General features: G+C 26.0%; 3 protein-coding genes across 5 annotated transcripts; 1 reads left to right on the forward strand and 2 right to left on the reverse strand.

The window, feature by feature from the left end:
* Positions 1-514: 514 nt before the first annotated feature.
* LOC127289812 (E3 UFM1-protein ligase 1 homolog) lies at positions 515-3496 on the reverse strand. The gene is made up of 5 exons (XM_051317992.1): positions 3252-3496; positions 2452-3029; positions 2227-2373; positions 764-2122; positions 515-691 (listed from the first exon to the last, which is right to left on the reverse strand). Exons 1-5 carry the CDS (start codon positions 3329-3331, stop codon positions 549-551), a joined length of 2307 nt encoding a protein of 768 aa, XP_051173949.1. The 5' UTR covers positions 3332-3496; the 3' UTR covers positions 515-548.
* Positions 3497-3525: 29 nt separating this feature from the next.
* LOC127289814 (TBC1 domain family member 7) lies at positions 3526-5276 on the forward strand. Its single transcript, XM_051317996.1, has 5 exons — positions 3526-3676; positions 3994-4343; positions 4481-4765; positions 4882-5011; positions 5088-5276. The coding sequence occupies exons 1-5, from the start codon at positions 3635-3637 to the stop codon at positions 5172-5174; spliced, it is 894 nt and encodes a 297-aa protein (XP_051173953.1). The 5' UTR covers positions 3526-3634; the 3' UTR covers positions 5175-5276.
* A 178-nt stretch (positions 5277-5454) lies between these two features.
* Positions 5455-15137, reverse strand: LOC127289813 (hippocampus abundant transcript 1 protein). Of its 3 annotated transcripts, none has more exons than XM_051317994.1 (7): positions 14893-15137; positions 11035-11436; positions 10725-10946; positions 10368-10651; positions 9945-10236; positions 9684-9840; positions 5455-9456 (listed from the first exon to the last, which is right to left on the reverse strand). In XM_051317994.1, exons 1-7 carry the CDS (start codon positions 15013-15015, stop codon positions 9350-9352), a joined length of 1587 nt encoding a protein of 528 aa, XP_051173951.1. In that variant the 5' UTR covers positions 15016-15137; the 3' UTR covers positions 5455-9349. The 3 variants fall into 3 exon arrangements, with proteins under 3 accessions (XP_051173951.1, XP_051173952.1, XP_051173950.1); XM_051317995.1 differs by lacking the exon at positions 14893-15137 and adding an exon at positions 11709-12344 and having other exon boundaries at positions 9705-9840; XM_051317993.1 differs by lacking the exon at positions 14893-15137 and adding an exon at positions 11709-12342.
* Positions 15138-15393: the final 256 nt, after the last annotated feature.

A 15393-nucleotide genomic window follows, 5' to 3' on the forward strand; every position in this document is an offset into this window, starting at 1 on the left:
ACAAATTGCGTCAGATTCTTCATATTATATATCTATCAATATTATTTGGTTTTAATAATAATATTTCACACTCAAGAAATGCACAATGAAATATTTTATTATATTTTTTCTATACATTTTGTAATAATAAAAACTAAAATTAAAAAAAGTGATAATGTTTCAACATTAATTAATTTCATTTTATTTTAAATTAATTTTTAAAATAAAATTTTAGTATAAATAACAATATAAAATTTTAATTTATTTGTTAAAAAAAAATTGCAATTTAATTAAATTTCTTCAATTTATGTAACAATTGGATTTAATTTTTGAAAATGTTTTTAAATTTAATTTTCGATATAATTAATTAAAATGTGTGCATCACTAGAATTACAATTATAAAAAAAATATTTAGATATTCTACAAAATGTAAAAAGAATTTTATATTTTTTACACATTTTTTGTTATAAAGATTTCAACGTTTTATACGCATTCACGAAAGTGAAATATTCTAAAAAAGAAAATTTCTAAACGATTATCCGATAATATTGAAACATTTTATTAATTAATTAATCGTGTGATTTGTCTGTTTTCACATACTTTTTTGCATCATTAGCAATATTTTTAATTTCCTGTAAACCATCCTCAAGAAGTGTGAGAGTTGCAGCTTTCTCCGATTCGTCATTTGAACTTAATAATTTTAGCACTAAATCTAAAACAAAAAAAAAATTAATAATTTAAGAATAATAAATTTTAATTAAATTAAAAAATTTAATTTAAATACCATGATATTTAGTGAGAATAGACATTTTCTCAAGTTCCAAATGTGTTTGCAAAAAATTAAGTATCATCGAAACATGTCGACCGGACATGTGTAATGCACATTGTGTGGCAACAATAAATAAAATATTTGTCGCCAAATGAAGTGCCAATGCTGGATCTTGTGTTGAATTAATTTGATCGAGTAATGCTTCTCTATGACCAATAATAATAGGTCTATCTTTTTTTTTGTCATATTTTTTCAAAACCAAACAACATACAACCATTGCTGGTTCAATGGCATTTAAAAAATCCTCCACCGATTCACCAATCACAGTTCTATGCAATTCACCAAGACTCTCTTTAATATCCTTTGGAAATTCAATAAGTAATTTTTGCCTCGATTCTGTTGTTAAATTATTTGGACACTGTATAACATTTTGATTAGATGCCAATTTAAAAATTTCCGTAACAAAATCCAAACCTAATGTTTTCAATAGATATTTAATCATAGATGATTGTGCGCTTTTATCTAAATGTTTTATACCCTTGTCAAAGACACGAATATTTACTGCTATCATATTGAGTCTATCTTCAATTTCCGTTAAATTTGTTGTTTTACTTTTTTGCATTAATTGTTCAGCCACATGAATTACATGTTTATTTAATAAATTTTGTAAATATATTGCTAATTCATCAGAAAATTCATCAATATCGGCAATATTTGAATCTTTCTTTAATTCTTTGCCAATCTCAACATTGGTAATAAATGATAATTCTTGTTTACCACCAATGCGAGTTGTATTCTCCTCATCTGAATCAATTTCATGATTTTTTCCTTGATGATACTTTTTTTTTGTTGATTTTGTCTTTGTTTCACGTCCTTGTGCACCACCTCCACTTTTGCCACTTGACGCCTTTTTTCTTCTCTCTGCTTTTCTATCTGATTTATTGTCAATTACATCGGTAGTTGTTTTTGATTTTAATAAACGACTTTCGGCAATTGATTGTAACCATTTGCCACTATCGACGAGTTCCTTGGCTTTTTTCTCGGCCAATGATTCCAATTTTTTGTATAAATTTTGTAAAAATGTCTCAGAAACAACAACAGTTGCTGAATAAATGTGAATATTACGTTTTGTTCGTTTTAAAGTTTCTTTTAAAATTATTTCCACATCTTGAGAACTGAAAACTGATGGTAAAAGTGGATAAATATCCATAAATGATTCGGATGCTAATGTTTCATCAATATTGGCGTCAACTTGATCTAATATTGTCGTGCCAACTGCCACAGTATCGAGAAGAGTTAAATTCTCATTGGGAAAGTGACGTTTTACAAAATTTCGTGGATCCGATATTCCCAATCGTGAAAGTGCATCGTATTCTAAAAAATAATTAACAATTTTTTTTCTGTTTATTTCTTTTTTGTTTTTTTTTTAATGTTTAATTCTAAAATTAAAATTTTCTCAAAGAAAAATTTCAAATTACCGAGATATCCATTTTGCTTGTAAAAATTGTCAACCCATTCACTTTGACTTTTTGAATAAATTGATGGCACGTAAATACTATTTCCGCCTTGTTTTCCAGTAACAACGCCAGGTACTTGCATCATGTCTTGTAAACTCTCGAGAATTGCTGCAAAAAAAAAACAAAATTTTAATTAATCATTTTTTATTTTTAAATCATAAAAAAAAGTTTGAATACAAGACTTACAAAAAAATATTCTCTCCGGAACTCCACATTGTCCCAAAATAGCAGAAAGTGGCGTTGGTTTTGTAATTGCCGATAAAGCACCTCTTACTTTTGCACGATTTCTTGCCACATATCCTTCAGTATAAAATATCTTTAAATCCTGTGAATCTTGTTTACCAAATATTATTTTTCCCAATTCTTTCTCTAACAACGATTGTAAAAATTCAGCGGGTAAATCATATTTTAATGTTAAATCTGATACATTAATATGACCTTGTTGATTTAATTTATCATTAATTTCGCCGGCAATTCTTATCATATAATTTCTATCGATTAATTGACCCAAAATAAGTTTCAATGATTTATCATGTTTTTCAATATCATTGACTGATTTTGAAATTTGTGATAAATCAACATTTAAAATTTTTGCCAATTCCACTAAATTAATACGTCCACCATGAACATATAATTCATCTTTAATTTCTTTTTCCAAATGTTGCGGTGTCACATATTCTTTACCATCATTTGTAAAAATAATATTCAAAAGTTTTGCTTCAGTGAGTTTTGTTATTATTTCCACACAATTGCGTTCAGATAGTCTAAAAATAATTCAATTATAGAAAATTAAATATAATCTACATTTAAATTAATAATTTTTAACTATAGTTTTTGTAAAGAGAGAATTGTTTTTCAAATAAAAAAAAAAGTTATAAATAAGAATTTGAGGTTAGGGTGAAACAAAATTTTGTAATCAGTAAAATTTTCATTGAAATTAATAAAAATGTTAAAATTGAAAAATAATTACTTAGTTTACAACCTACTTTTGTAAAGAAAAGCTAAGCTGAGCTTTTTGAAAGTCAGCAGCAAGTCTTTTAACTTCTTCCCAATCAACAGAAGTCATTTTCTTCAAAATTAATGAAATTTCCAAATTTGATCCTGGACTTATTTAAATCATTAAAGAGGTTTTAATTATGCAATTTTTAATTATTATTTTGTGTTTTACACTGGAAAATTATTGGATATTATTCCAAAAACATTCCTTATGTCACTTAACTATGTTGTTTTTCCATCCACGTCACACGTGTATTTGAAAGATGTCGATAAGTTAGTTAACTTTATTTCCAATAAACGAAAAAATACAAAGAATACAAATTTACCGATCATTTAAATGACAAATTGTGTTTTGACATTTTAAATTTGAAGAATGACAGATGAACGAAATTTTCGCTCCTCATATTATGAAAAGGTAACAAATTTAATCTATCATTGTGAATAATTTTACGAGTTTGAATTACATTATTAAATCATTTACAATATTTATTGTTTAAAAGAATTATCATAAAAGAATTTAATCTAACCTCAAAAATTATTGTCACTTGTTTTTATATTTCCAATTTATTACATTACTCAATGTAATAATTATTTATACTGTGGTATTTTATTATTACTCTTTAATATTAATCTTTGACATATACTTAATTTGTTGTTATTTTTAGTTACATTTTATTTCCATCTCTTTCCTATTATGAAATTTTTAATAAAATTATTTTTTTTTAAATATAGGTTGGATTTAGAAGTGTCGAGGAGAAAAAATCATTAGAAATATTATTGAAAGAACGTCCATTAGATAAAGGGAAATTAAAGCAGTTTTGTTTACGATTTACAGTTCCTGCAATACATAGAAATTTTTTATGGAAAATTTTATTAGGAGTTATTCCAGTTTATGAAGATAGTCATGATTTTGTTATGAAACAACGTAAAGATGAATTTGAAGATTTAAAGAATACATTGATTAGTGCAAAAGTTATAGACGTTACAACAAAACCATCACAAGTATTTTTTACAATGTGGCTTTTGAGGAATAAACGAACGAAACTTGATATGAACACACAAATAGATTTGCAACCATTTAGGTTTTAAATTTATAGTTCTTATTTTAATTTTAAGATTTTTTTTTAAAATTATTTCATCAATTTAACTTTGGTTAAAAATTTTATTTATACGTATATTAAAAAATGATTAATGTCATATTTTTTTTTTTGAATAATAGATCAATGAACAAGATGGCAAAAAGTTTATGGAATGTTATGAGTATAGATTATAATAATGAGAAATCGGTGGATATTTATTGGGTATTGAGCGGTTTTCTCGATCACATTCAAAAATTTCAAAAAGATGTTGATCGATTGAAAGAATGTACATGCACTGTTTTGGAACGAGAAGATTTAGAATTATATAATCATCTAATTGAAATTGATGCTCTCAAATTTCTTCCCTATGAAGCTTGGTTTCACTCATGTTTCGCAGACACAATTAGTGATGGTTCCATAACGAAGTAAGAAATAAATTTTATTTCGATTGAACATTTTTTTACAAAAAAAATTATATGAAAAATACTTTTCATCATCTAGTATTAAAAAAAAAACTAAATTTATTTAAAACTATTTATAGAATTTGGGATAAAATTGCTGTAGGAGCCTATAAAATTTTAGTATTTGTTGCAATTGTAATTTTAACTACTTTGCGTCGATTTTTACTAAAATGCAAAACACTCGACAATGTTCTCGATACAATTCTCAATGTAAGTGTTTGTTTTTTCTAGAATCTTAATTTATTTAAATCAAAGTAAATTCAATGTTTCTCTCTTTTCTTTATAGATTACTGAAGAAACGTCTGAGGTAATAGTCAATAAAGCAATTGAATTATGGCAACAAAGTGGATCAAATGTTGTACAAAATACTTAAAATAATTTTAATATTCAACACTCAAAATCATGGCTGTATAAATATTATCTCATTAAATTCCTAAACTAAATTAATATATTGCAAATAAATTGTTTTTTTTTATTATAATATGAGATTAAATTACTGTAAAAATATATAAGTAGAATTAGTTAAATTTAAGAAACAATTAAAAATAAAAACAAAATTTAATTAAAAATGTATTACTAAAATTATAATAATTAAATCCAATGATTAAAAATAAAATTAATTAAGTTAGAAGGTGGAAAAAAAATGCTCAAACTGTTAAAAATAATCAATTTTAATAATTCATTCGTCATTATAATCATTAACTCACAAGAGTTAAATCCTCGTCTAGATTTTTTACCGAACGATGTATCCTTCGTATATATATATATTTTTTTTTTTCATATGGCGTTTACACATAATTCACTGCATACAAATATAAATTACTCGATAGTTTTTCAAAATAATCTTTTGTTCGACTTCATAATCTCCGAGTAAAATTTTTTTAGTTATTATACATTCAAAATTTTTATTCGGAGAAATAAGTGCCGGACCTATGATATTGACAAAAGAAATTTACATCGCTGGCAAGTTTTTTTTTTTTATTTTTTATATTTTATAATGTATATATATATTTATATATATTATTGCATCTCCAAGAAAACTAATGCCACTTGAAGTGTAATAACACTATATCTCTCTTTCTCGTTATTTTCAAATAATTACATATTTTATTCTGAAAACAAAAATTATATAATTAATTTCTCTAATACTGTCAAGTTGATTGAATGGAAAAAAATTATGAATTGATAATCAAATGTTATTTCAATTTAATAGAAATTTGGCACAATTATGAAAATCAAATAAAAAAATATGGTTTTTTTAATCACTAAAAGATTAGCAAAAAAATAAAGTTTAATTTTATTTTTAATCGTAAAATTCAAAGAGAAAGAGATCAAAGTGTTTTTTAAGTCAATGTTATTTCGTATATTTCGTTTTATGAAAGGAAAAAAAATTTACTGCCTTTCATTTTTTATAATTGCAATAGAATCTTTTCCTATATTATTTATTCTTTTTGACTCTAGTCCAATTCGTTTTCTTTCATTAAATAAAATACAATATTATGCTAAAGAAAAAAATTAACTTTTCTAATTGAAACAAAATTTTTCTCACATTAAATCAAAATTTTTAACTAATATAATAATTGAACATTTTTCTATAATTAAAAAAAAGTGCATTATGTAAAACACAAAAATTATTATATACATAAATATTTTCTTGAAAATTCGTTAAAGATTTATAAAGCGTAAATAATACATTAGACATTATAAGGAATAAAAATGAAAAAAATTTTGTTTCTCGATTCAGTGCATCTTTATAATTGACAGAAAATGAAAAGACATCACGTATACCTTAGGACATAAATACCTCTATATAATATCTTAAAAATTAAAAGATAATTGAAAAATTATTCGACTAGAGCCGGTTATTATATTTGAAAATATGCAATATATATATATATTTTTTTTTTTTTGAATTGCGCATTGTTGAGGAACTATGAAAAAATAGTACAGAATAGAAATCTGCTCATTTAAGAGATGATAACATGTTAATTATGATCTACAACATTCATTCGACAAAATTGTATACAGTAAGACAAAACTAATGTATATTTTAGTTTCTCATTTTCTTTTTTTTTTTCTATCACTTTCTGCATTATTCACAGTCACAGACGATTTCAATTACAAATAAAATATATAAACAATATATTTTTGTTTTTCTCGCAAAACAAGAAATAAAATTTGATAAAAAAAAAAAAAATTTATTTTACGCCAAAGATATGATTTTTATTTCTGTCATATTCTATTTAATTTTTTTGTTGTTGTTGAATGTTTGAAGAATATTTTACAGCAATAAATTGCCTCTTTTTTATATTTCTATTTTTAAAATTTTTCTATTTCTATTTTTTTTTTTTTCTTTTAATATTTCGAAGATTAGAATTAAAAACTTCGATTTTCTGTATTGTATAATACATTATTATTATTATTATTATTACTCTATTTATTATATATATAAAAGAACGCACAAAGCTGTGATTTAAGAATTTGAATTAAAAAAGGGCAAAAGAATTCTTGGAGTTAGTTGGAATCATTAGTAGTTATTGAAGTTTAATCCAGGTTTATAACGTTTTATTTATTTGTCGAGATCTATTTTTCAAAGTGACTGATCCATACTTTCAATTAAAATCAAATTTAATTCGTAGCTCATTATATTATATATAGTATAACGATTAAAATACACTTATTATTATTATTATTATAACCTGAATTAAGTCTTTTCACGAAGACATTATCTTCAGATTTGATTTATAAGAGGCAGTTTTGTAGAATCGATGATTCGTTTTGAATTTAAAAAAATTATATAATACTGTTTCTTTTTTTTTTTCCTATCAGTCAAATGATATAAATTTCATGGTCACAAAATGCTTAAAATTGTATTAATTTAAATATTTTATTAGTAAAAAGAAAATATTAAATAAAAATTGTAATTCAAAAAATAGTTTTCGAGGATAAAATCAATCAAAAAGTTTGTTAAAAAAATATTTAAAAATTAAACAGAATAATGAAATATTTTTAATTTGAAATTAACTAACAGCTGGATCAGTCACAAGATGCGAAATCCAGTTTTTTTTTTCATTGCTCGAACATAATTATCTAATATGCAAATAAGCGTTCAGACCGTTGAAAGAAGAAAAAACAAAAAGTTGCTAATCAGATTTCTGTTATAATCCCACGATAAACCTTCAATTATTATTATTCATTCTTTGGCTTTGTTTTGGAGACAATTTGAAATCTCCTTTAGTGATTTTCCATTATTATTATTATTTTTTTTCTTTTTTATTTAAACTTTCAATTAGGCTTATCTACTCGACCTGTGTTTTATAATAATTGAATTCGAATTTCATTTGTCGAGAAGATGAGCCCTAAATTCTAAAATTATTAATTATCATTTACAATTATTATTACGCGTGGCACAAGTCGCCAAAAAATTTTTTTTTAATACACCATAAAACCGTTATTTGCCAACTAGCATTCGGTTATATAGTGCAAAACGAAAATCCAACGTTTTGTTTTAATTTCATTCTTAATATATATATATATATATATATTTTATATATGTACACGTGAAAAACAGTAACGTATTATGTAAATAACGGTAACATAAAACGTAACAGTCCTTCATTGATTAAATAAAACATTTTTTTTTATTTCTTTTTGTTTTAAATATGTAAAATGTATAAGAAATTGTGAAGAAAGATATGACCCGAATACTTCGAATTAAAAAAAAAACAATGTCGTGTGATTTAGTGTGTGCCGGTTAAAAATACTTATTGTAATTTTTTTTTCATTTGCTTTTGCCGTTTTGTGCTTTCGGCAATAGCTAATAGTTTTTTTTCAGTAGGCGAGACTCAGCAGTTTTCTTTTCTCTTAAACACGTGAGATTTATTGGTTTTATTTTTGTGACGATTGACAAGATTTCGCTTCTAAACGTAAAGTTTAAATTGTCTATCACTTTGTTGTCAGATTGGCGAAAATTTACTTCGAAAAATGACACATTTTTTTCCATTGTGTTGTTTCTTTCTTTTACTTTAAGGTAATTTTAGTTTGAATTCTACAATTTATATTTTCACTCCTAGTTAATTTGTATTTTTTTTTTATCATTTAATTGAATTGATCCTTTTGTAATAATATATATATATATATAATATATAGAGGAAATTACATTTTAAAACTGAGACTAGCTCGAAAATATTTCTCTTGTGATTAAATTTTCTGCTTGAATCTGACAGCATTATTGGATCACATATTTTCCCAAAGAGATGCTGGCTACACTGCTATTTTTTTTCTTTTCCTATATTCACAACCTATCTCAAAAAGAGTTTTGTTTTTTGTTTTCTAAAACCAATACTTTAAGCGGATTATATTACAGTTGAAACAATGCTTACGATATCTTGCACAAAGTGATCATATACTAATTCTTCTGACGAGGTTGCATAGGTCTACTTTGCCGCAGGAAGATAGCGCTTCACTTTTTTTTTTCTTTTCTTCTTCTCACACTGCAGGATGCAAGTTTTCCTTGTGTCTTGCAAAAAGTCTGCTATTCACGATTGGTTAAAGCGCAGCTGTATTCGAATTATCGACTAGAGGTGAAAGAGGCCCGAGTTTCCCTCTGCCACTACTTAACCTATCCGTCTCGTACTGAATATCTAGCGAAAGGCCTGTTAAACAAAAAAAAAAATTTATTATATACAAATTTATAATTTCTTCCAAAGAAAGTAATTTTTTCAAAAATTAATTTTGAAAATTGTATTTTATAAAAAGAAAATAATAATGTATAGTGATAAAAAGTGAAATAATGTAAAAAATGAAAACTAAAAAGACAAAAGAAACCCACCACCAGTCATATAATAATAATTATATTGAATAGTGGTAAGCTGTAACGTACATTTTTCATATGCGTATTTACCGGAAGGCCTCCGGGAGGTAGAAGAGTGATGAATTTGCCCCGTTAACATTGAATTCGATTCAGGTATAAATGTAGCTACGAGAAGAGCACAAATCACTAATAATGCACCAAAAACAAATGGAGGACCTGGCACCAACTGTAAATAGAAAAAATAATTATATAAAATATTAAACATTTTTTTAAACAAGTTCAAAAGAAATAATGAAAATATTAAAATACAAAATTTTAAAAATAAAATACCTGAGGTACGATATCTTGATGTTGAGTGGCAGTTCCCGTTCTATTGTTTTCATCGAGAATTGGCGGTTTAAGAGGTAAAGATGGTGTGTCGTAATTGAGATCGACGTGAAATAGATAAAAAATAATGCCAAACATGGCAGGCCCCAAACCGTTACAAAGTCCCCGCATTCCAGTTACCATACCTTGCACCAAGCCCTGCTTGTCAGCATCGGAATGCATTGAAACAAATGCAGAAATTGCCGGATACGTTATACTCGAAATTGAAGCGAGTACGCCTGCAGCCCACATCATCCTTTTTTTTTTTAAAAAAACAAGAAAAATCAATTTTATTTTACCTACAAAAATAATTTTACAAAAAAAATTCCTTCCTTTTTAATATTAATGTTCTTTTTTTTCGTTAAGAAATGAATTTTTCACACTTACCAAGTTTGTGAGCCAAAACCGTACCACATTAATTGTAACATTTCAAATAATAGTCCCAGCATAATTGCATGTTTACTGCCCAATGTTCTCATTAAAGGACCCAATAACATTTGAGCACAGACACTTAAAATTCCTACCACGGCAATAAATACTGACACCATTGATGTAGAAAATCCCATTGCTAATTTTAGATAAACAAATATGCAACTATATTGACCAGCTTCTGGTAGATAGCTCAGAAATACTGTGACGCACAGCATTAAAATTGTGTGATCTTTTCCCACCTATAATAATTAAAAAAAAAAAATTGTAAAATTGAAAAAGAAAATTTGTTTTAAAAATATTATCAAGACACACCTTTCCAAGAGCAGCGAAAGGATCTGCTTGTTCCCATGAAATAGGACCAGTAGGACGCGCCTTTTCTGGTAAACTTTCTGGCACAGCGACCAGAATAAAAAATACATCGAGAATAGCAATAGCAGTGGCAAGTGCAACAGCTACATTATCACCATAATTTTGTCTCGTATAATCTCCTAATGCGGGACTTATTACCATACTTGCTGCAAATGTTGCCGACACCTAAAAAATAATTACAATATTAATTATTTTAGATTTTTTAATAAAAAAAAAATTTTATTTTAAATTTTTAAATATTAATTTTACTTACCAAACCGTATGCCAATGATCGTTGACTCTCTTCGGTGACATCGGCAACATATGCAAATACTACTGAAAATGTACATGCGAATACGCCGCTTATTGAAATCATGGCAAAGAACCACCAAGTATTAATGCTCATTAATGGTAGTGGTGCACACGTAAAGGCCACTGTAATTAGTAAAAAGAATTTACGACCCCAAACATCCGATAATGCGCCAATTAATGGTGCTGACAAAAATGATAAAATTCCTTTTATGCCCATTATAAGACCGTTCATTAAGAATGTATGATCTGGGAATGTCTCGTTTAACACTGATATTATTGGCATTGTAAGTAAACCCCATGCGAAAAATTCGAGGAATATCACCACCAATGCATGATATACACTCGCCTCTCCAACTCCCGAGCTCTGAAAAAAGAAAAAAATATTTATTTACATTCCATAAAAATTATTTTTTTAAAAAATCAATTTTTTTTTTATAAAAAAACAAAAATGGAGAGAAAATTTTAAACAAATTGATCAATATAGATAAAATTAATATTGATATTAAAATTAGAATACCAATATATTTTCTAATGAAATAAATTGATATATTAGTGTGAGGAAAAGTGTTGAATTAATGAAATAAATTGGCAGGATTGCAAAAGCAGTGCAAGGCAGGCAGAGAGAGAGAAGCTGACCTTGAGATGCTGGTAACATCGTTGATATAATGTTCGTGTAGCGCTAAGTTCAACAGTAACATTTTCCTGATTATTATGTAATTCGGAACAAGAGGGGCCCAAGCCCTCTGCTTCCCCCTGTGCCCCAGGGGGCATGACCCCTTAAACGGCACTTTTATTTAAACCTTTCCATTTTGTAAAAGTTCTGATCACATGTTGAATACATTATGATTAATCATAACTCTCTTTCTATCTCTCTATAAATATAAGTCTCCTCTTGAAAAAAAAAACAATCTTTATCCTTCTATTTTTTTTTTTTTTTTTTTTTTCTTTCCCTTCTTTATTTTAAGGTATAGCGTTTTTTTTCTCTTCAATTTTCTCATAAACTTGCTCTACTTTCAACATTGATTTAAAATATCTCAACTTCATATAGATTTATAATAATAAATTTTTTTTTTTCTTGTGCAAAAATGAGTGCGTCATTGAAAAAAATATTAATTTTTTCTTCTTTTTTTATAACAATTAACGTTGTGCATATCGTTACAAAAATCTTGTGCTTTTAATCTTCTATTTCCACGAGACTTAATCACAGAAAATTACATTTCGATGGCACTTCACTCCTTGTAAAATTGTTTTTCTTTTTTTTTAGACAATTTAATACTGTTTTTTTTCCCTATTATTCTCTAAAATTTGATTATTTTATTAATTTCCTAAATTCAACTTTCGTTTCATATGTTTATTAATCAACTAGTCCAAGATCACTGAGACGATATTTAGAAGCGTTCTTGACTCTGTCCACAGGTTAAATGTGGATTTACAAAACGATATTTTTAGTCGAAGCACTAGAGGCTGACGATAAATGTGATCAGAATGAATAATTGATTGTTTCAAAAATAAAATAAAATAATCCAAAACTGATGACATTTGTGTTTTCAATTTTTTTTTTTTTTTTTTTTTTTATTATGATTATGATAAAAAGAAATCAAAGATGTCCGAAAGGGGATGAAAAACGCGGAAACACTATTTAAGGGGTAGTGAAAATTTCAAAATATTATTGTAAATCAAATTTTTCTTTATTCAATCCTTTGATAAGTTGAATATTAATTTCTAAATAAATTGTACTTGCTGTTTTGTTATTTCCTTAATAAAAATGAAATCAAATTTTTTTTTTTTTGCACCCTGACAAGTTGTCGAGGGGTCGATTTTCGTGCAACTAAACGTGCTTTCAACACAAACGCACATTTGATAAATTGTCAATGTTATTTATTAATTGTATTATTCATATTTTTCGATGATTTGCACTTTAAACACTTTTAATGAAATCAAACTATTCGCAAATAAATAGGAAAAATTAAAAAGTAATTCACAATTTTTCGGGAGCCACCGATTGGAAAGTTTACGCAAGAGCACAAACCTCTGCATTGGCACCCCTCCACCCACCCCCAACAAAGTAGACTGTCAGCCGAGTCGGCTGACTGGCCTGTATCGCCTCTGTAAATCCATAACTAGTTTGCAGTAACTTTTTCAATAAAATAGGGGATGATTCCTTTTTTTTTATCAATTAAAAAAGAATAAAAAATAAAACAATATCGTTTAAATTGATTATAAACATTGATGAAAAAAAAAAACAATCATTGATTAAAAATTGTCATATAGGCATTTGACAATGTGCAAGTTCCCAAGAATCAGCTGTTCCAAGATTGACACAGAAAATTTTACACAAAGCATTCATGATCTTATCGATCCACATAGGTATCGTTAATTCAATTAACGCTGAACATTTTGTCATGTAAATTTTAATGAACTTTCATAGATTATTGAAGAATTGAAGCACTCAAGGACAGGTCGATGATAATAATTATTCTTTCAGAATTTGAATATGTCTTTGTGAAAAAATACATCTTTTCATATCCTATATGAATTTCTTTCTGTTCTCTCTCTCTCTGTTCCTTTTTACTCTCTTCTCACAAACCAAAATACTCAAAACAAAATAAAAAATATTAATTTTTTTTTAATTAAAATTTTTGACAATCTTTTAATTCTCTCTCCAATAATAGAAAAATGAAAATAATTTACAATAATTTCTTTGGTTGTTCATTTCAGATAATTCTTTATAATAAAAACAATTTAATTATAATATGAGTTTGTAAATAATGTAGAGAAAATTCCCATTATTTTAATAATTTAATTATCAACATTTTACTTTAAAAATGAAAGTAAATTCAAAATTCCCAATAGTTATTGAAACTGTACATATACGTTTTTATCTTCTGTGACTTATGCGATAAGAATTTATCACCTCAAGTAAGCTCATTACAATTCGAGCATATAATAAAATGACTGTTTGTTATTGACTGATTGACAGATTATTATTCAGGGATATTACTCTAAATACCCTTTTTTTTATTTAAAAAAAAAAAAAACTTTACCATTTTTCATATACAATATGGTTTATTAAACATAACCAAAAATAATGAAAGGAATGACCATTCATCTTACTAATTTCGATAATTTGTCCTTGATTTAATTCAAAATTTCCCAATTACATATTATATATAATTGGAAAATGTAAAATTTACTAATATTACCTTTGAAAATAAAGAATATATTGCACAAAATTTTATATTAAATTAATATAAAGAGCTATTTTCGTAAAAATATATGTTAATAAGTAATTTAAATTATTCAGAATGACGTGTAATCTTAAAAACATACATATATTGAGCAATTAAAACTTGTATAATAATAATCATAACTTTTAAATCAGGTACATTTTGAAATTAATAAATGCATTTAAAAAATAAAATGAAAATAAATTACACAATTGCAGAAATTGTCTAAATATATTAAAAATAACAAAATGCAATTAAAGGTCCAATTTAAGAAACTAAATAGCCTATCAAATATATTCAATCTACTGTTCCATATGTTTTTATAAAAAAAAAATCATAAAACTTAAGATTATCATATATTTGAAAATTTTCCAAAAAACAAAGAAATTGATTCAACAGCGTATCCATATATATTTACAGAAGCTAACCTTCAGAAAATTCGAGTACAAATCAATGTATATGAAATAAGAAAAAATTAAAAAATTGAAAATAACAAAAATAAATTAAGAAATTATTGAAAAATATTTTCACAATAAACATATGTTTGAAAAAAGTAAAATAATTGAAAATACAAATGAAAAATATTTTAATACCGTGATGACCCCATCCTTCATTGTCTTTCGGCTTCGGATAATCATGCCGACTACCTTTTTAGAGACCTTGGCGGGCATACTCACGCACTGCGCGCACAAGCTCTTTCGCTTTTTTAATTTCATTAATCACTAACAAATTAACAATACAATATTAGTCATTTTCCCGCGAATCTTTCTTTAACACACCATATACAGCTTCCAGCACTTGCAAAAGCTCCCTTGTTAATCACGAAAGCTCATAGGTAAGACAAACAAACTCACCTTTTATTAATTACAATTACATTACTGAAAAATGCCACGTGGTGGCGCTGTCAGTTAATTAATTTCCCCCAATAAAATCAGCCAATCACAAAACAAGTTATAAGAGAAATTTTGTCCAAGCTATAAAAATTTGCCTTAATTTGCGCGCGCTAAAATTTGAAAATAAAAAACAATTTTCATTTAAATTGTTAATACAAATTTGAAAATGAAACAAATTCAATAAATTAAAATATAAAAAAT

The sequence above is a fragment of the Leptopilina boulardi genome, unplaced genomic scaffold (genome assembly GCF_019393585.1).
Source record: "Leptopilina boulardi isolate dan_hultmark-lab unplaced genomic scaffold, ZJU_Lbou_2.1 LbouV2_51, whole genome shotgun sequence".
Classification (NCBI taxonomy): domain Eukaryota; kingdom Metazoa; phylum Arthropoda; class Insecta; order Hymenoptera; family Figitidae; genus Leptopilina; species Leptopilina boulardi.

Coding starts and splice junctions, on each gene's coding strand:
- LOC127289813 (XM_051317993.1), bottom strand. CDS start 11,843: ATGCCCCCTGGGGCACAGGGGGAAGCAGAGGGCTTGGGCCCCTCTTGT. Junction 9,841..9,944: donor ATCAAGATATCGTACCTCAG/GTATTTTATTTT, acceptor TTCTATTTACAG/TTGGTGCCAGGTCCTCCATT. Junction 9,457..9,683: donor TAAATACGCATATGAAAAAT/GTACGTTACAGC, acceptor TTTGTTTAACAG/GCCTTTCGCTAGATATTCAG.
- LOC127289814 (XM_051317996.1), top strand. CDS start 3,635: ATGACAGATGAACGAAATTTTCGCTCCTCATATTATGAAAAG. Junction 4,344..4,480: donor ATAGATTTGCAACCATTTAG/GTTTTAAATTTA, acceptor TTTGAATAATAG/ATCAATGAACAAGATGGCAA. Junction 5,012..5,087: donor TTCTCGATACAATTCTCAAT/GTAAGTGTTTGT, acceptor TTTTCTTTATAG/ATTACTGAAGAAACGTCTGA.
- LOC127289812 (XM_051317992.1), bottom strand. CDS start 3,331: ATGACTTCTGTTGATTGGGAAGAAGTTAAAAGACTTGCTGCTGACTTT. Junction 2,123..2,226: donor CAAGCAAAATGGATATCTCG/GTAATTTGAAAT, acceptor ATTATTTTTTAG/AATACGATGCACTTTCACGA. Junction 692..763: donor TATTCTCACTAAATATCATG/GTATTTAAATTA, acceptor TTTTTGTTTTAG/ATTTAGTGCTAAAATTATTA.